Source organism: Balaenoptera physalus (genome assembly GCF_965194825.1).
Source record: "Balaenoptera physalus genome assembly, chromosome: 11".
NCBI classification, from domain to species: Eukaryota; Metazoa; Chordata; class Mammalia; order Artiodactyla; family Balaenopteridae; genus Balaenoptera; species Balaenoptera physalus.
In genome coordinates this window covers 37,721,659-37,742,024 of record NC_138896.1, presented here as the reverse complement: position 1 = coordinate 37,742,024, position 20,366 = coordinate 37,721,659, and the positions used below count along the sequence as shown (strand labels likewise).

Genomic DNA, 20,366 nt, shown 5'->3' with positions numbered 1-20,366 from the left:
GGGGTGGGCCAATGCTCAGGACCACAGGGCTGGAAAAGGCCCTGGGGGCTGTGGGGGGTGGGGCTTAGGCTCAAGGAACAGAAGGGGCCCAGGTGTGCCCCCCACCCCTGGTCTCAGAGGGCAGGGGACCTCACCTGGGAGCCCAGCAGGCTTCCTGGGCTCGAGTGGGAGGGGCAGTCACCCTCCCCACCTCTCCTGCTCCTTCTGGAGGGCCCCTCCTGCCTGCCTCTCCTGATCTCCCCGGCCTCAGGGGCGCCAATCCTATCTGGCCTCCATTTCTCCTCCCCCCTCAGTCCCCCTACGTCCTACTGGTTCACTTTGGGGTTCCTCCCATCTCCCTGGGCATCAGAGTCCCCCACCAGTGGTGGCAGGTGCCCTAGTTTTGGGGAGACGCTAACTCTTCGTCTTCCCACACCGCCATCTTGACTCCGCCTTCAAGGATTTTCTTTCTGAAAAGACAGAAGGTTTTGCAGCAGCAGGAAAGAAATTCCATTAAGAGGAGGGAAATCATGAAGCTTATTTTGTCTTTCTTTCCCTTTCCCCAGAGTCTGAATGGTGTTTGGCTGAACAGAGAACGTCTAGAACCTTTAAAGGTCTATTCTATCCATAATGGAGATCACATCCAGCTTGGGGTGCCTCTGGAAAATAAGGAGAATGCAGAGTATGAATATGAAGTTACTGAAGAAGACTGGGAGAGGATTTACCCTTGTCTTTCCCCAAAAAGTGACCAGATGATGGTAAAAAATAAGGGCTTGAGAACTAAAAGGAAATTTAGTTTGAATGAATTAGAGGGTTCTGGAGCTGAAGGCCCCTCAAATTTGAAATCCAAAATAAGTAAAGTGTCTTGTGAATCTGGTCAGCCAGTGAAGTCACATGGGAAGGGTGAAGTGGCTAGTCAACCCTCTGGATATTTGGATCCTACTTTGACTTCTCTTCAGCTAAGTGGGAAGACCACAGGGGCTCATGTTTACCCAGGCCCCGCAAAAGTTGTAGAGCTTCATTATAAGAAGCAGAAAGCCTCAAATCCTTCAGCATCTCAGAGCAGCTTAGAGCTGTTTAAGGTAACAATGTCCAGGATTCTAAAGCTGAAAACACAGATGCAGGAAAAGCAGGTAGCTGTTCTGAATGTGAAAAAGCAGACCCAAAAAGGGAACTCGAAGAAAATTGTGAAAATGGAGCAGGAACTGCAGGATTTACAGTCCCAGCTGTGTGCAGAGCAGGCCCAACAGCAGGCCAGAGTGGAGCAGCTGGAGAAGACTTTCCAGGAAGAGCAGCAGCATCTCCAGGTACCACACAGGAGGGAAGGACAAGAGTGCCCCTTGGGGTGGGCAGGCCCTTTGTGAGCCTCTGGCCAGAGCTCTCTGTTTCTGGATCAGGGACCAAGTGCTGAGTGCCAGGGACAGGAGAAGTAATGGGAACAGAAAACTTTGAGGTTCAGCATGATGATCAGATCAAGAGCCAGAGTTGGGATGCCAAGATGGGGAAAGGTGACTGGCAGAACCAGCCAAGATATAACAGGATGTAAAGGTGAGGCATCTCAGAACTGAGGTAAATTCAGAGAGAGGTTGGATGAAGGTAAAGATGCCCCCAGATTGCAGCACACCCCAGTTAACGCAATAGTTGTCTTCATGAGTAATCTTTCTCTGTTCTGAGGTCAAAGCCAAATTCCTGTACCCAAGGCAGGTGTAGGTCACCTGATTACTCTGCCCTTGATTTACCTGGCCACTTGTTAGCTCTGTAGCTAACCTAGGAAGTGGGAGGCTAGAAAGGCAGAAAATGTTTGTTTCTGACCTGAGTAGCCAGCATGGGAGGGGACAGGTACACCATGACTCAGTTGTTGGGTTGAGTGATAAGCCACCTTCCACAGGGCCTTTAGTAGATAAAATAATGACTGTCTTAGCTGTGTCAAGGTGAGGGCAAATGTATCTGCATCCCCAAGTCATTTGTTTAGATGACAAGCTCTTGCACAAAGCTTCTAGGCTACGGCTGATCCTGGTTCTGCTCAAAATGTCAGTTCCCATCTGGCAAGAGCCACATGTTTTACTCTCACCTACTTGCTCAGGTAATACTGAATGTCAAGAATTCCCCATTGTTGACTTAGAACTAAGAGGGGCCAATCAGGATTGAAGTGAATAAGCTTTTCTCTTTCATGTACTTTACTCAGGGTAAGAAACAACCAGTTGTGTTGGCTTATTTCTGAACAGTTTGTAGATTTCATTCTGATCTCAGCTATCCCTGTAAACTTCTGGTCTTAGCAAAGGCCATGGATTAAATAGGTCTTTCTAAGGATATACACTGCTTGCTTATGTGTACCTTTTTGCTGCCCTTTTCCAGCCTGGACTAGTTCTTGAAATTAATAGACGGAGGTTTATCTCTACATATTTAGTGTATGACACCCTTCACCAGAGCAGAGCTCTCTTTAAAGGCTTATGTGTTCAGGAACAAGAGTTACTGTTAATATTTGTGGCTGCTTTCGGCACGCTTCAAGATATAGCTGTGAAATCTTTTTCCTTATCAAAATGGTAAAGAAAGGCAAAAAGGACTGGTTTAGAGAATTTCTCCAGGAATGAGAGGGCCATATATAAATCGCTCCTAGTGATGTATATCTAGTCCTTTGTTTATTAGTTGCATTCCCATCTCCCACCAAGCCCTAAGAATTTATCCTACCCCTACCGCTTGCTCAGAAGCTCACTTAACCCTTGCTACTTCACACAGAATTTTTTTTTTTTTGGCTGCACTGCGTGGCTTATGGGATTTTAGTTCCCCAACCAGGGATTGAACCTGGGCCCTCAGCATTGAGAGCACGGAGTCCTAACAACTGGACTGCCAGGGAATTCCCACACAGGTTTTTTTTTTTTTTTTTTTGCAATATAAGGAATTTATTTAAACAACATTAGTTGCTGGGGGACTGGGAAAACAAGGCTGGAAACTATACAGTCAGGAATGAGACAGACCTAGTCCAAGGAAGATGCTACGCTGTTGTCACTGGGCACAAACATCTCACCTGCAGGGCCAGCAGTGCTAATGCTGGGGTCTCAACACAAGCCTGGAATCACTTCTGCTGCTCCTCTGGAAATTAAATGTTATTGTATGATACTTCCACCACCACCCCATGGGGTGGAATCTTGCACTCCCTGTAACCTCAAGTAACCAGTTTCTGAGGGTGTCTGGTTGTTCCAGGATAGCACTTTGGGTTCAGAGGACATCATGAAAGCAGGGATGTGGCATTTTCAACTACTATAATGGGAGGAGGACCCTGTCTGTTATGGAATTCTCCGCGTCATTCTTTTTTTTTTTTTTTTTTTTAGTTATCTATTTTATACATATTAGCCACACAGATTTTTTTTGAGCACCACATTACCTGGCACTATACTTGATTTTGGGTGGTTATAAAGATGCTTAATAAATGGTTTTTGCCATTAAGGAATATATCTGGTTGAGGAGACAAGATGTATTATACACACAAAATAATCAGAACAGTTTCAAGTCAATATATTTAAATTAGAGAACAATTTCCAGTTGGCATATTAAATGGGTAGGTAATTCTTTCTTTTTTAATATTTATTTATTTATTTATTTTGGCTGCGCCAGGTCTTTGTTGCGGCACATGGGATCTTCTAGTTGCAGCGTGTGGGCTTCTTAGTTGTGGCATACGGACTTCTTAGTTGCAGCATGCAGACTCTTAGTTGTGGCATGCAGGCTCTTAGTTGTGGCATGCAGACTTCTTAGTTGCGGCACGTGGGCTTCTTAGTTGTGGCATACAGACTTCTTAGTTGCAGCATGCGGACTTCTTAGTTCTGGCATGCACGTGGGATCTAGTTCCCCAACCAGGGATCGAGCCTGGACACCGTGCCTTGGGAGTGCGGAGTCTTACGTGGGAAGTCTCGGGTAGGTAATTCTTAAGGAGGGAAGGGCCCAGAGGTTCTTCTGGAAGGTGCTGGATGTAGGGGAGTGATGATGTAGAAGGCATCCGCATTCGAGGGGGCGGATGGAGGAGATATAGCATAAGCTCAGGCAGGGCAGGAGGAGGAGCAGTTTATGGGCTAGAAGTGGTAAAGACTCAGAGTGAGAGACAGAGTGGCCAGAATTGAGGAAGGAAACATGGTGGAGCTTGTGAGTGCCAGCTCAGGGGATTGTGTTTCAGTTTAGATACTTGGTGACTCAGAAGCTCTCAGTTTGCATCCTTTTGGGAGTCACAGCATTAGCCAGTGAAGGGGACTTGGAGTATTAATCCAGAGTTTCTCCAGAACACCCTGAGTGGTGGCTTGAAGGTGACAGCCCTGAGGTGTGCAGTATTTGAGCAGTTTAATTCTGCTTAAGTCCCTTACTGCCAACAGCTTGAAGTAAAACGGGAGACTTTCCACCCACTCCCTGCCCCCTGTTGTTTCCAGATGCTCACGCTAGCAGGTCTGCTCTGCTTGTTACTGGATGTTGTCCCTTTTTCCCCCTTCCTGCAGGGTCACCTTACATTTTGTTTTTGGCTTTGCAGGGTTTGGAGAAGGAGCAAGGGGAAGAGGACCTGAAGCAACAGCTGGCCCAGGCTCTGCAGGAGGTAAATCTGTTGCCATTGTCCTGAGCTTATAGTGGGCAGCGGAGTGGGGGGCGCAACCAGGCTTCTTGTGGCCGCCGGCTGCCTCTGCTGCTTAGCGCACACCTCTGCGGCATCTCCAGTCTGTAGACAGAGCAGGTGGCAGCTGCTCACGCCATCAGGTCGGAGACTTGGAGCCTCACAGACATGCCAGACCTCAGCATGAAAGCTTACATCTTCATTTGAGCACGAGTTGCTTTGGTGAAGAGGAAACGAGCCTGTAGCAATTAGGAGGCTCTCTAGGAGAGTGGCTGCGCTTCCAGAAAGGTGAGAGCAGCAGAGGGAAATTGCGAGCTGTGACTTGGCCACCAGGGCCTGCAAGGGCATCCATTACCTCACCATTCCTGAGCTGAAGCCATCCTGAAACCATCTGAGAATGTTCCAGTTAAGCATTTTAGGTTACGTTGAGAATGTGCAGTTTAACAGTCAGCAAAATGTATCAATTTACTGAAGGGGGCAAGGCTCCAGGAATAAAATTATCCTAAAAGATTGCCTGTAATTTATTTAGTTTAACTTGACTACCTCTCTCCTCTGTTTATTTTTTTATGAGTTCTTTTGCATCTTTAAAACCTGCTTTGTCTTCTGTTCTTTATGTGTAATGATTAGTAGTTTGTTATAAGTCAGGAGGTGAGTGTTTGTATCTCCTTGAGAAAAATGAGTAATCGCATTAGAATTTGTTCAGGAGAATTTATCATTCGGTTCTTTTATTGCTTACCTACCTCCCAGCCTTTTTACAGTGCTAACAGTCACATATTACTTCATGCTTGGGAGGGTGCCTACCTTGGGTGCACAAACAGCCTTGGGTACACAAACAGCCTTGGAAAGCATTAGGTGAAAAATTCAGTCTTTTTGGAATTTTATTTTCTAAGCTTGTGTATTTTCTAGGGTGGGGGGGGTAGGCATGTTTCCCATTTAGAGGATTATTAATATTCAGATAATGTTTTGAAATTGACTGGAAAAGAGTAAGGTTCTGCTCTTGGAAGTCCCTGAGGAATCATTAAGTACCCTGCACCCACAATACCTCACACTCTACTGAGACAGACTGGAAAACACACTATCATTTAGCATAATGCACTTGGCCAGTCTCCATTCATTAACCTAAAATAGGATACTTTTAGGTCATGGTTCTATAACAGCATGCCTGGGGGACGTACTACTCTCAAATGAAACATGGTTGTTGTTTGGTCCACCTGGTGGTCCTTCTGAAGCTGTTCTTTTTCATTTTCCAGGCCTATAATTATAATAACTTGCATTTACATAGAGCTTTAAAAACTTTTCTGAGTGCTGTCATATATGTTATTTTTTTTTCTTATTAACCCCAATGTAGGGGGGCACCTGTTTTCCCATTTTATAAATGAGAAAATTAAGGCACATGCATCTAATTAGTGGTCAAGATGAATACTCAGGACTTCTGACATAACTGCTTTTTTTCTGCAGACCACACATTTTATTGTTTTTTTATTTTTTTAAATTAGTTTATTTATTTTTGGCTGCTTTGGGTCTTTGTTGCTGTGCACGGGCTTTCTCTAGTTTCGGTAAGTGGGGGCTACTCTTAATGCGGTGCACGGGCTTCTCATTGCGGTGGCTTCTCTTGTGGAGCACGGGCTGTAGGTGCGCGGGCTTCAGTAGTTGTGGCACGCAGGCTCAGTAGTTGTGGCAGGCAGGCTCAGTAGTTGTGGCACACGGGCTTAGTTGCTCCGCAGCATGTGCGATCTTCCCGGACCAGTGCTCAAACCCGTGTTCCCTGCATTGGCAGGCAGATTCTTAGCCACTGTGCCACCAGGGAAGCCCCCAGACCACACATTTTAAAATGTGTTTCTTGAGTAATATCTTTACAGAAATACCACTTTCGGTGCCTGCCAAGAGGAAGGCGGGGGAGAGCTGGGCTCCAAAAATGTCGCCGTGGCGGTGGTGGAGACGTATAGGAGTTATCACAGGCGAATGTAGGTTGGGACCCTTCAAGTCCTAGTGGGTCGGAGGGCAGTGGCCCTTGGTAAATTGTTTTTTGAGGAGGGGAAGACAAGTCCGTTTCCCCGAACAGGACCTGAACAGCCTCTTCAGGTCTGCAGCCAGGGACACCAGCTCAGAGACGAGGAAACTCTACCTAGCCCAGAAAGATCTAGCTCACCCGGGTTAGAAACCTAGTGTTTCATTAGTTCAAGAACTTAGTGAGCAGCTCACTTTGCCAGACGTTGGTAGGGGGTGAGGACAGTCGAAGACAATTAAATTAGGAGTTTCCTGGCTTTAAGTTCAGCCACTATCATGGGGATTTACTATTTCCCCCTACTGTACGAGGAGATAGTTTTAAAAAAAGGAAGAAGAAAGAAAGCGGCAGAAACTTGGGGAGTCAGACTTGAGTTGAAAATCCTGTTGCTTACACTTGCCTTTTTCTGTGTCTGTTTATCTGTAAAATGAAGGTACCAACAAATGGTAAACTGTGTGTAGCAGTTACTTTTGGCCAGGCACTGTGCTAAATGCTCTATGTATAGTCTTTTCAAATCCTTACAACAGCCCTGTGAGGTAACTGCTATTGTTTTCCCCATTTTACTGATGATGAAATAATAATTGCATCAAACTCACTGAGTTTTTGTGCGAATTACACAATGTATGTAAGCCACTTTGCACAATGCCTGGCACATTAAATATTTTTGTTAGGATTGTGTCTCCTAAAAGAAGCCAGAAATAGGTACTAGCCTAGAAAGGCTTCTGAGTTATAGACAGCGTAATGGTTTGTTACCTTCTATGTAGGTGCACAGAAAATGGTTAAATTCTTATTCAGAAGTATTTCCTTATAAGCAAACAAGGAGCATAAAAGGACACCTGTGCGAAAGAAAATGTTTCTACAAGTTTCAACTCTTCTAGCCAACATTTTAAACACAGCTATAAAAGGGTAGAAAAGCACAAACACAGTTTTAGAAACTACCCGTACTTATATAGCACTTTGCATTTTACAGCGCACTCATCACAAATGCCATTTTGATGTTTGCATCTTATAAGTAACTATACTGTAACCGCAAGTAGTTAAGTGACTTGGTTAAGTGACTAGACTTTGTAAGTTACTGGGTCTCTAAGTCCATTTCTGTTTTCAGAATGTCCGTTTTATAGTGTGATTCTGGACATGTAGAAGGTGAATTGGAGTCAGCTGAGTTATCAGTAAAGCACACTTTCAGCTGCAAAGTGTAAATTAGCTAACTGACTTGGGAGATTATTTTTCTTATGTATATGAAATGTGGAGGTAGGCAGTTTCTGGTATTGGTTCAGCTACCAAGAGTTGCTTTACCATTTTCTCTCTTTCTCCATGTGTATATTTCTTTATGAATTATTTTAAAGTAATTGCATGTTTTACGTCCCTTTACCCTAAAGTACTTCAGTATTTGTTTCCTCAAACCAAGGGCGTTCTCTTATATCATCCTAGCACTGTTACAAAATTCAGCAGATTTAACATAGATACAATATTATTATTTATTTTTTTTGGCCATGCCACATGGCTTGTGGGATCTGGGATCTTAGTTCCCCCACCAGGGATTGAACCAGTGTCCCCTGCAGTGGAAGCACAGAACCCTAACAACTGGGCCGCCAGGGAATTCCCAACCCATGGACTTTTAAGTCAGCAGGTCTTCCTCAGTTTAGTTATGGGCAGAAAGAGTCCACCATTTGAAAATATAGTTCTCATTAAAACAGAAAAAAAAGAAAAAAACCAAATAAAAGAATTAAAATAAAAAAAAAAAAGAAGAAAGGTCACCTTCTTTAAAAAAGGATTTGAAATGAGATTTAAAATATAAGCTATACTTAAGTATGAGGGAGCTCAGAAATTATGTTTCATAGAAATGGAACCTCTTGACATTTGATGTAGTCAGTTAGTCACAGTGAATGAGCTGTTAGCTCTTGGGCATGCCAGCTTCCAGAAGACACAGCCAGGGTTCAGGCAGCATTGCCTTATGAGCATGTAGTATGTGATTTATAGAATAAATAGGTTAAAGGTCTTTTTCATTTCAAAGAAAATGATTATCTAGTTTTCCTGAATCCGTATTTCCCTGATTATTTCTTATAAGCTGCTCCCAGTGCTGGGTAGCCTTAGAGTTACTTACTAGTTCTTGAGCGTTTGTTCCCAGGATCACTTGTGTGGCTTTGTAAAAAATGCACATCCCTGGGCCCCAGGCCAAACCCACAGAATCAGACTCTCTGGAAGGCAGTGTAAATTCTTCAGTTGATTTGGATGGCCACGGAAGTTGGGTTATTTCCAGAGGGATTAATAGATTTGATGGCGTCCCTCCCTATCTGCCCCTTTCCCTGAAAAAAGCAGCATGTAAGTGGGATGTCCTGATGGAACAAAAACATTATTTTGAAATTGCCAATCCATTGATCTCTTGAACCAAAGCTGCTGACAGAGGGAGAGACAGGCATGGTGGCTGAAAGGAACAGTGCAGTGTAACGCATCTTGAGTATGTATCTGCTATGTTTCTGCAGCATCGGGCTCTGATGGAACAGCTAAATCGCAGCAAGAAGGACTTTGAAGCAATCATTCAAGCCAAGAACAAAGAATTGGAGCAGACCAAGGTACTGGAAAGAAGGTGAAGGTTTAGAATTTGGTTAGCACATGCAACTCAGCATTTTCCACAGTGCAAGGGTAGGTATGGTGAATGAAGGGAGAGGTTATGGCTGTTTCCTTCCTCAAGGGAAATAATCTATAAAATTAGTTAGGGCTGTAGAAGGTTCTGCCTGTAAGACAACATCCATTTCCTTCCTTTATCCAGAAGCAAAATGCTGGGAATAAGACACGTCCTGGAGTCTAGTCCATTGTCTGTGGTAAATACTCCTTCAGAGTGTCTCACTCACATAGGCTAAGGGGTGGTGTAGTCAAAATAAAAAATAGTTCATCTTGATGCATTTATGTAGTTATTTCCCATATCAAATCAGTGGAACTCTTAAATTAGGGGTTGTAAACTCAAGTGCCCACTGGGGTCAGACCGATAATAGAAGTGAGTAAAGTGGCCTGGGTGTAAGAACATAGTGGGGAGCTGTGAGGCAGAGGTGCACCCTCACCCCCACCCCAAGAGGCAGCTCTTCTCTGATGCAGCCAGTCATTGCTATCCAGAAATGCAAGCCCAGTGTTGTCCGATCTGAGTTTTCCACGGAAGATGGAAATCCAAATGTTTATGTAAAGTATCCTAGTTTTCAAGTATTGGCAACAGTTCAGTGTTTTGATACCATGAATGCCAGACTAAATAAGTCTGCAGGCTGGATCCAGTCCACAGGCCACCAGTTTGCATCCTCTGACCTGAGACTTATGCCTGAGTCTGACTGCATCCCTCAGCCCACCCCTCCTCATGTACAGATCTGGAGCAGAATACAGAAAAGGAGGAGACTCTCTTTCTAGTTTGTTTGATATCCTTATCCTCTGTTTAAATCACATAGTTCCTTCTTCCCCAGCCTCCAAGAAACCACCACATCTTTTTAAATCCAGTAATTCAAAAGTTTTCAGGGAACTTGACTCTAGTTATAACTGGGTCCAGTCCCTCTTCACTGCCCTAAGCAGTCTGACAGTCTTTGCTTTGATTAGAAGAGAAAGTAAAACTTGAGAAATAAATGAACCACTCAAATATACCCTAAATGGCTTTTCCTCTCCCCCTCAGGGGCTCCTGATCCTTTCTGTTTTGGAGATGAGGTGCTAACTTAATAAATGTTGGCTTCAAGAGAGCACACCTAGATCCTCCTTAAAAAGTGTGTCCACAAGCAGTCTGACCTCTTGGGGAAAGCACAGGGAAATTGCACTGCAGGAGTGGGAAGTGACAAGCATCATAGGGTGTGGGGCCTGAAGGTACTTCAAGGGGCCATCTCTCCAGCCTCCTGCCTCTAGGGAACATAGGTATTATCCTTATTTTATAGGAGAGGCAGCTGCAAAGAACATAGGAGACCTTATACACTAATTCAAGCTTCCTACCTTTATGGACTGTTCCTCATTTCTTTCTTATCCAGTGAGTTCTTGGTTGCTTGGGATGATTTGTGTCACCTCTGAACTGCAGTTTGCTATAGGATACTTAATGCCTCATTCTGGTCTTGGGTGGTTGGTGGGGTGGGTATGCTACCTTCAGTTTTTATCATTTGGTTAATTTTTGGGAAGGAGAGAGAACCTGCAATGCGAATACATACTAAAAAAGTCGAGAGAGGGAAAAAAAGGAAGATAGTGTCCTATATTAGAAAGCAGTTCTGAGAAACAGTAACCCTTGCGGAAAGAGTTTTATTCTCGTGTTTCTGTGCCAGCGTGAATTTTTAATTTAGATTCCTTCTGAATCCTATTGCAGACTATTAACCCTGCTCCCTGTCCTGTTTTGCATTCTCGTTGGTTCTCCCGAATGACAGGTGGGGTTGTGTGTTTTTGCAGGAAGAGAAGGAGAAGGTGCAAGCACAGAAGGAGGAAGTTCTTAGCCATGTGAATGACGTGCTAGAGAATGAGCTCCAGTGTATTATTTGTTCAGAATACTTCATTGAGGTAATTATGAATGGTGGCTCACGCCTTCTCACTCTCCCAACCCTGAATGGAGCCTCGGCTACACAGACTGCTTCTGCTGTAGGGAAACATTCTGAAGAATGTTTTTCCTCCAGGAACTTACTGTAGCTATTTGACTTCACAGTGACTGCTAGAGATGGTCACTTCTCATTTGTTTTTGTAGTCTTCTTTACCTCCACTGTCTTTTTTCTTATTTCATTTGTTCTTGAGTATCTGTTTGGCAGAATCAATGTTTTGGCTGTAATAAAGCCTTTATCTCTCTGGTGTTGGGGAGAAAACACTTTGGTTTCAAAGAACCACCCGAGAGCTGCCCAACCCTCCCACAGGTCAGAATGTCCTGTGTTTTCTACTTTTCTGACAACTATGTCCTGTTGGATTTTGTGCCTAGTGTTGAACCCGTACAGGTTTTTACCTCCCAGGAACCACTTGATTCTGGCACAGTCCAGAATTAGATGGCATTAGAAATTTGAAGTATCAGAATAAAGCTGCCCAATAAAACTATTCTTTCTTTGCTCTGAATGGGCACAGTGCTGAGAGTAGGCGTGCAGTGCAGCCTTTGAACAGGGCGGGTAAATGCCATTGATGTATGGCTGCTGGGAATTCAGTGGCCAAGTGGAACATATTTCAGGAACTCTGAGGCTCCTTATGAAAATGAAACATCTCTCCTAGGTTACCATCTGTTATCCTGTCTTTTTTTTTTTTTTTTTTTTTGCCACACCACGTGGCTTGTGGGATCTTATTTCCCTAACCAGGGATTGAACCTGTGTCCTCGGCAGTGAAAGCACAGAGTCCTAACCACTGGACCACCAGGGAATTCCCTGTTATCCTGTCTTGTTTTTGCACAGGCTCTCCTTTTTTCTTTTTTCTTTTTTCTTTTTATGGCCACACTGTGTAGCATGTGGGATCTTAGTTCCCCAGCTAGGGATGGAACCCACACCCCCTGCATTGGAAGCGTGGAGTCTTAACCACTGGACCGCCAGGGAAGTCCTGCACAGTCCTCTTTTATTTTCACACATTCTACTATCTGTGTCCAGTTCATCTTACACTACAAGTGTTAAACTCAATTTGTTAAATGACAGTGCTTTTCAGACTCCTTTAAAAAGAAAATGCATACACACACTGCTTCCTTTTTTCTGGTGGACTTAAGGGAGATTGGGTCTATTAGCCTCCTGAAAAATGTCTCCTGGGTAGACCTGTTTCTTTTGCTCTGGATCTACTTTGACTTCGGGTCATAATTTCCCCCATAGTTTCTAGTCATTTGATTCCCTACTTTGGAGAAACTCAGTTCGTGCTGTTTTGACATGGCTTACGGACCCTAATAGAAGAAGACAAGGAAAGGGTGGTTGGAATGGGTGATGAGTTAGCCAACCCAGAGCATCTGCACGACATGTAAGAGACAAATAACTTGACTTTGTTTGGTTTACAGCATGTGCCTGACCTTTTCTGCGGGTCACCTCTTAAAATCAGTGTTGGGAAGAGGTTTCATTTTAATCAGACAGGTTTTTAGTCCCGTTTATGAGAATTTATCTCATTCGTTACTGAGAAGGTCTCCTAGTTGGCTTTCTGGTCTCAACTTGGCATTTGAAAAATACATGATTTCTGTGTTGTTTTCCACTGCTATCCTAAAAACAGGAAGGAAGACTTTGGAGCCTCACAAAAGTTGTATCTTAGGAGATGTACATAAACAAGAGTAATGAGGAGAATGGTTTATGTTTTGGGGAGTGAAAAGTGTCCTGGCAGAAAGCTGACCATTGGAGTTACTCATAGGAGCCCCTCACATACAGGCTTCCTTCTGCTTTCTCTCTTCTCACAGGCCCTATCAGTTGAACCCATTACATTTTTTCCCAGCCTAAGTTCTCTTTTACATATACTTTTTTAGCTGCTTTTGAGTAAAGATGATGCCTCCTACCATTCTGTATACTGAGTATTCACTGTGTGTTCCCCTTCATATATTAAAATTGAGGTGCTAATTCACCATTAGGACATAAATTTGTTTTCATGAGAGAATTAGTGATGTATTTATACCAAACATTCACACGCTTACTAGTCCTACTTACGTCCAGTGACATTTGTTTGCAGGGTAGCTAACCCATGTTGGCAGTGTGATCTGAGTTGGTTCTGAGATCGCAACCGCCCTGGGGGAGTAAGCATCACAGTTCTGATCTGTGTGTTCACATTCCCATTATAGGCTGTCACCTTGAACTGTGCCCATAGTTTCTGCTCCTACTGTATCAGTGAGTGGATGAAGCGGAAGATAGAATGCCCCATTTGTCGGAAGGACATCAAGTCGAAAACCCACTCCCTGGTTCTAGACAATTGCATTAATAAGATGGTAGATAATCTGAGCTCGGAAGTGAAAGAACGACGAATTGTCCTCATCAGGGAACGAAAAGGTGAGTGGGTATGAACAAGAGGTAAGTCCCTTCAACAAAGGACTTACAAATGTAGGCAGAGTTTTTTGGATTGGGAAGAGTAGGATAAATGATTCTTGAGCTAAGGAAGAGGTGGAAGAAATTGGGAAAAGTAAAGAGAGTTAAAGGTAACGAACATGTAAGAAAGAGTTGAGGTAGAATTAACTGTTATTTGACCAGCAGGGAATGGGGAGGCTTAGGTGTATGTGTCTTGGTTTTGGGGATAAAAAAAGATGTGATTAGAAAAACACATGGTCACACAGCTTGCTGTGCTGGTCACTAGATGGTGCTGTTGTTCAAGACAGTTTAGTTGCTGTCCGGTGTTGCAGAAATCTTGGGTTGGGTATATAATAAATTATAAATAGGATGTGGTACAAACAGGTTTCCCAGTCAGAGAGAGTTTAAATAAAGAGATTAGGGAAGGGATGGGTGAGTTTCCTCAAGGAACCATACTTCCATAGTGAATATCTGCTAATTTAAACAAGTGATCTCATCATACTTGGGGCCTGCTGTGTTGAAGGTTGCAGAGCCACTCTGCTTGAGACTTGAATGTCCTGGTGGCAGAAGAATGTGTCCTGGGGCAAAGCACAAGGAAGCCAATGGATCGGAAGGATTGGTTATTGGGCAGAGATGAGAGTAAAGAGGAGCAGAGTGGATCTGATTATCATGTTCAGTCCCTTTGGAAATCTAGTACAGTACTACCCTCTGGGAGAGCTCAGAGCCAAAGTGCTGTGAGGTCAATTGGTTATACATAAAGGCCAATCAGAGAAGAAGAACCAAAAGCTCACTGCCCTTCCAGGTGCTTTCCACCACCTGGCCATCGGGAACCCACATTCATGTGTGTCTTTGGATGTTCCCTTCTCTAAGTCCAGAGAAGCTGAAGGCTTAAAAGCCACACTGCTAAGAACAGGATCTTCTGTCTATCACTCTCTCCTAGCCCTTCAACAGATGTCAGCCTCTTTGAGTAGGACCAGAAATCTGATGCTGATTTGCAAGCAGCTATGGTATGGAATTGGCCCTCTCTTGGTCAGCCATTGCGAGGGCAGCAAGCCTGTCACAGGCCAGGTGTTGAGCCTGTTATGCCCAAGGAAGACCTTCTGAGGGTGGGGCGGTCCTCAGGCAGTTCTTTGAAACCAAAGTGTTTTCTACTTTCCTGACAACGATGTGCTATTGGACTTTGTGCCCAATTTTGAGTCCCCATAGGTTTTTTTACTTCCCAGGAGCCACTTGAATCTGGCAGAATTCATTGCTCTTCCTCTCCACCTCCCGTCACTCCATAAGCATTTATAGGAACACTACACTATGCACTGGGATAAAGAGATAAACAGGGTATTGTCTCAGCTCTCATAGTCTACGGAGGAGACAGAAAAGCAAGTAGGTAATGTGACAAGTTCCATAATAGGGTGCTGGAAAATTGCAGAGGAGAGGACAGTCAATTCGGCCTGGACAGGTGGAGGTATGGGAGCAAGCTTCACAGGAGAAGTGCCATTTGAACTGAGTCCCAAGGGTTCCCTAGGGACGTAGCTTTCCAAGCAGAGGAATTAGCATAAGCACAGAGGCATGAGAAGCAGTGACCTGTTCCTAGCAGTGCCCCCCTTGGTGGCCCAAACAAGACATGTCTACACAGTGCCAGAGGAGCATGAGGACAGCCAAGGCTTAGGAAGTGTCTACTGAGGTGTTGTGAATGCCTTCTGTTTTCTTCTCTCTTCCCTTTCTGAGAGGAACACTGACCTGGGAACCCAGATTTGACCAAGGTCAGCCTTTGAGCTTAAGTTTGCTGGGTCTCTGTGTGGGTGGGGACACCCATGTACTTTCTCATTTTGTTTTTTGGGGGTTATTCTTGTTTTTATTTTTTTCTTTGAAGTATAATTGATTTACAGTGTTGTATGAGATTTAGATGTACTACATAGTGACTTGGCATTTTTATGCATTATAGAATGATCACCATAATAAGTCTAGTTACCATCTGTCACCATACAAAGTGATTACAATATTACTGACTGTATTCCCTATGCTGTACATTACATCCCCGTGACTTAATTTATTTTGTAAGTGGAAGTTAATTCCCTTCCCCTGTTTCACCCATTCCCCCATCCCTCTCCCTTCTGGCAACCACCATATTGTTCTTTGTATTTATGAGTCTATTTCTGTTTTGTTATGTTTGCTCATTTGTTTTTTAGATTCCAGATTTAAGTGAAATCATATGGTATTTGTCTTTCTCTGTCTGACTTATTTCATTTAGCATAATACACTCTAGGTCCATCCATGTTGCTGCAAATGGGACGATCTCAATCTTTTTTATAGCTGAGAAATAGTCCCTTGTATGTATATATATATATATATATATATATATATATACCACATTTTCTTTATTCATTCATCTGTCGATGGGCACCTAAGTTGCTTCCATATCTTAGCTATTGCCAATAACGCTGCAGTGAACATTGGGCATGGATTTATCTTTTTGAGTTAATGTTTTCATTTTCTTTGGTTAAATACCCAGAAGTGGAATTGTTGGGTTGGGTTGTGTGGTAGCTCTATTTTTAGTTTTCTGAGGAACCTCCATACTGTTCTCCATAGTGGTTGTACCAGTTTACATTCTCACCAACAGTGCAGGAGGGTTCCCTTTTCTCCACACACCCATATGTACTTTCTTCAGCCAGCCCACTGTCCAGGTTTCTTCTCAGAAGTCTGAGCATGGTAGATGCATGCAGCCACTGGAAAAGGAAAGAAGGGCCCTGTGTCCTAAATTCATCTCTGACTCTCCTCACACAGAGTTAATACCACAGAGTAGATAATATCAGACCCCTCTTTTCTCTGCAGAGGCTAAATCCGGTGCCTTGCTGCCTTTTTAGTAACACTAGGAGCCAACACAGTAAACCGAATCGGCCTCCCTGTCCCACTCACTGGCTGAGAGCAGTTCTGGCACCAGTCTCAGTTTCTGCAGTTATCTCAGCGAGTGCAGCTTTGAGGTTTTCTCTAGAGACAGACAGAAGGTTCTGAGGCCCGATTTAGGAAAATGTGCCAGAGCCATCAGCAGCTTCATTGGGCTGCAGTGTGGAGTTTAGAGAAAATTCTCAGTTCAAATACCAACCTTCTTTGCCAGTTGAAAGCTGGTTTAATCCCCAGTGCATGGGAATTTTTAAAGGACCAAATGTAGGATCTGGGAACTAGAATTGGCAAGCCTGTAATTGTCACAGTTCTGACACTGGCAGGGCCATTTTCCTCCTGGGCAGCGTTTGCTCTGATCCCGAGTTCAGAGAGAAGGACCTGCCTGTCTGTGGCAGCACAGGCCTCTGATTCCACCGAGAGCAGCCCCACTCCAGGCCTCCTCAGCTGGTTGTTGTCTTCAAGGCCCATATCCTCACGGGAGGAGTAATGCCTCATGACTGATTAGCCATAGATCCTTTGTAAAGTCTGGGAGGCCAGATTATCCAGAGGAGAGGAGGAGGAGGAGAGTGTTAGGATGCCAGATCCTGCGTTTGGAGAAAGGGTGCCCTGGACCTGGGGCAGATAACGAATGTTGAGTAAGTGCTTGTCGCATGAGTAACTGTGGCTCGCTGGGATATTGACGTGAGATTTTCCTGAAGAGAAGACATTTCGTGACATCCGCTATGGAGGGTCTCCCTCTGGAGCTGGGGAGGTGCTGGAGCAGAGTCTTCTGTCAACTGCTCCCCCATTCCCATTTGTTCTGTCCTCATTAAGTGTTGGTTGGTTGACAAGAGTGTTAACATTCTCACTTTAAGCTTTCCCTAGTAGTTTCTTTGGGTTATGCTCAGAAAAGAAAAAAGCAGATTATCTAGAAATAAAATCTTGTTGGTCCTTTGGAACAGTGATTTTCAGTACAGGGGCTTTTTCAAACTGCACTTCCCAGCTCCCTTGATACTGTAATATTGAGCCGAGGCTACTGGTGGGAGTGTGCCTTGGCCTTCAGGGGTGCTGAGGTGGGGAGAAAGGTTTATGAACCATAGCTTTCCTGAATCTGAGACAGAGGTCCCTCCAGAGGTTGGTGGTCTCTGGGAAGATTGGCCCAGGTAAGATCACATGGCCTGTGGCTCTTGCCAGCTTCCTGTAGGCTAGGAGGGGCGTGATCCAGACACAGGCCAGGAGAAACTCACAGTCTCTGAAGAGGGTATCTGCCCACCTGGAAGGCTTTCCCTGGTGTTACCCATCATCACTTGTTGAAAGACAGAGCCTTGTAAAGGACTATGTGGGGAATGGCAGCAGTAACAGTGTCTGCCAAGTTGACCTCATCCATAGAGAATACTTGTTAGCAAGTACTCTTAATCTACCCAGTATTGCCCCAAGAATCCAGGGGGTCATGTGCATGAAGTCAGCATGCCTGCCTGGCATAGGACAGTGTTTAAGAGAAAGTGGCACTCAGCAAGATTGGCATGGGTTGGGGTGTCCACCTGCATGCACTCAAATAGTTTATAACACTGGATTCTTTAAAAATTTTGACTTAAAAATTCATGCTTTGCAAAATTACCATGGGATCAAAAATTAGACCTATTAATAGAAGCTATTTTTCTTATTCCTCCATCACCACCTCCCATTTTTGCCCCACCCTTTTTCCTTCCCTTCTCTTCTTTTGTCACTTACTGTCCTTCCTTGCCTTATCCCTTGATGTGTATCTCCCCCAAAACTCTTATTGTTCCCTTGTATATAAATTTAATAACACTTTCAATCTGCCTACCAAAGCATTCGAGACCTTAATCTCAAGGAAGGTCTTGAGATTGCCCTTTGTGTAAGCCAAGATCCCTGCTTCTCTGGGATCAAGGAAGCATAGCTATTGGAAAACACTAGAGGCCAGTGAATAGCCCTTCGCACCCCCCCTCTCTCTGGACAGAGGAAAAACTTGCACCTCTCCCTGCCTGTTGCTGTGTATGTAATTCCTGCCTTCCTCCAACAGATATTAATTGAAGGCCAGCTTTGTGCCAGACATTCTTCTAGGTATGAAGAATAGAAAGAGAAGTGAAAATCTAATAAGTTAGATGCGATTTGTGCTATGGAGAAAAATTAAGCAAGAAAGGGGTCGGGAGTGATGAGGAGAGCGTTGGCAGTTTTTGATGGAGTAGTTAAGGTAGTCACTGAAGCAGGTGGTATTTGAGTGAAGCTCAGTGGGCAGTGGCCATGCTGCCATCTGGGGAAAGGGTGTCCTAGGCAGAGGGGATAGGAGGAACAGCAAGGAGGTGGTGTGGCTGGAGTGGAGTGAACAATGGGAAGGGGAATAGAAAGTGAGGTCAGGAGGTTGGGCAGGGGGCAAATTGTATAGGGGTTTATAGACCTTTGGAAGGACTTCGACTTTTACTCTGGCAAAGTGAGGAGTGGGCTTTGAGCAGAGTGATATGATCTGCCGTCTATTTTCTTGGTTCACCATGGCTGCTGTGTGGGGAAAAGACTGAGGGTGGCAGCAGGGAGGCCAGGGGAGGGAAATGCAGGCTCCTCCTTTATTTCTTTCTTTTTTTTTCTCTCCAAAGCAAAGAGACTGTCCTCAAGACCGTGCTCGAAGGGCATTTGAAAGACTGCCAGGCATTGGGAACTTGGGATGGTCTGGAGGATTCGCTATGGACAGGTCTGGGACCGCTCTGAGACAGAGCATGGGATAGAGCCACGTGGGACAGAGACTGAGTTAGGAATCCTCCGTCACGAGCCTCCATGTTGGCCATCCCTGCTGCCACCATTGTCTGAAGCACCGGCTGCTTCAGGGTACTTAAGAGACTCTGCTTCACTACACTGAACGGGTTATATATTTCTGTTGTGCTTTTTAAATTTGTTGTTGTTGTTGTTATTGTTTTGGTACCTCAGAGGCACCTCTGTTGATATTTGTTTTGGGAAGGTTGGGTGTATCCCTATGGCTGCCCCTGAAGGCGAAGGCAGCCTCTATTTGAGAGGATGGCATACCTCTTCTTTGTGAAAACAATGTCATTTCCTGGAAATAAAATGTAAAACCTATCAGTTGCTCAGCTGGGCTTTGGTATATTTATCTTCCTTCCCTTCCAGCTCCCAGACAGTCTCACAAGTAAACACTGGCAGCTCATAAATTGCAACTAAGAAGGTGACTGTATCCGATGATAGACTCAAGTGCATGTCAGCCTAAGAAGCCAAGGCCAAGATCATGGCCATAGCAGATGGGCTCTGTTAAGCCCCCAACTGGTATGTCTCCTTTTCATTCCAGAGATGAGTCACTGCTACCTGGTTTTGGGATGGAGTGAATTTCCTTCTTTCAGCTGGGGTTCTGAAGTTGTTTCCAAATCTGTTTTACCCAATGTCAGAAAACATGGGCAGTGATTTTATGAGAACTTGATATGCTTTTTTTAAAAAATTAAAAGTCATTTCTCTTTTGCTGCTTTCCCATTTTAAACAAAGAAAACTAGTTTGATGTTTGGGAAATAGGAGCTTAGGAAAATCTGTGGTATCCTTGGTTACCAGTGATGAGAATGAAGGAAAACACAGGAAGCTGAAGAGTAGTTATTTAAAATGAGGAGCTCTAGTAGGAAACTGGTTGTGCATTATGTCATTCAATGATTTGCTTCCAGATGGAAAGGTATTTTCCTCTCCCTTTTTACTGCCTACCTAGAGAACAGTTCTCTGTAGTTCTTTATTTATACCCCATGTGTTTCATAGGGATGGTAGGTTTTTCCTTTGTTGAATCCTGTGTGTATTGGGATTCTGGTGTCCCTAGTCTTCATTTTCATCTTTCTCAATGGATTACTGATTGAAATACTGGTGTAGTCAAGGAAGAAGTAAGTTAAACATAGAAAATAATACTTTAAAAATAGCCATTACAACCAAATTAAAAAATTCTGGAGAAATAGAGAAAGGAAGGAAAAGATTACTACATCTTGATGTAACAGTT

The 20,366-nt window shown here is 44.1% G+C and overlaps 1 protein-coding gene across 4 annotated transcripts in view; it reads left to right on the top strand.

Moving 5' to 3' along the window:
* Positions 1 to 19,473, top strand: part of RNF8 (ring finger protein 8) — a 38,443-nt gene extending 18,970 nt beyond the window's left edge. The window contains exons 3-8 of one of the 4 annotated variants that reach the window (XM_082412544.1): positions 546 to 1,286; positions 4,490 to 4,552; positions 9,056 to 9,145; positions 10,971 to 11,078; positions 13,285 to 13,489; positions 18,988 to 19,473. In XM_082412544.1, the coding sequence (XP_082268670.1) occupies positions 546 to 1,286; positions 4,490 to 4,552; positions 9,056 to 9,145; positions 10,971 to 11,078; positions 13,285 to 13,489; positions 18,988 to 19,028 (1,248 nt within the window). In that variant the 3' untranslated portion in view covers positions 19,029 to 19,473. The other 3 variants (XM_082412547.1, XM_082412545.1, XM_082412546.1) reach the window with 3 other exon arrangements.
* Positions 19,474 to 20,366: the final 893 nt, after the last annotated feature.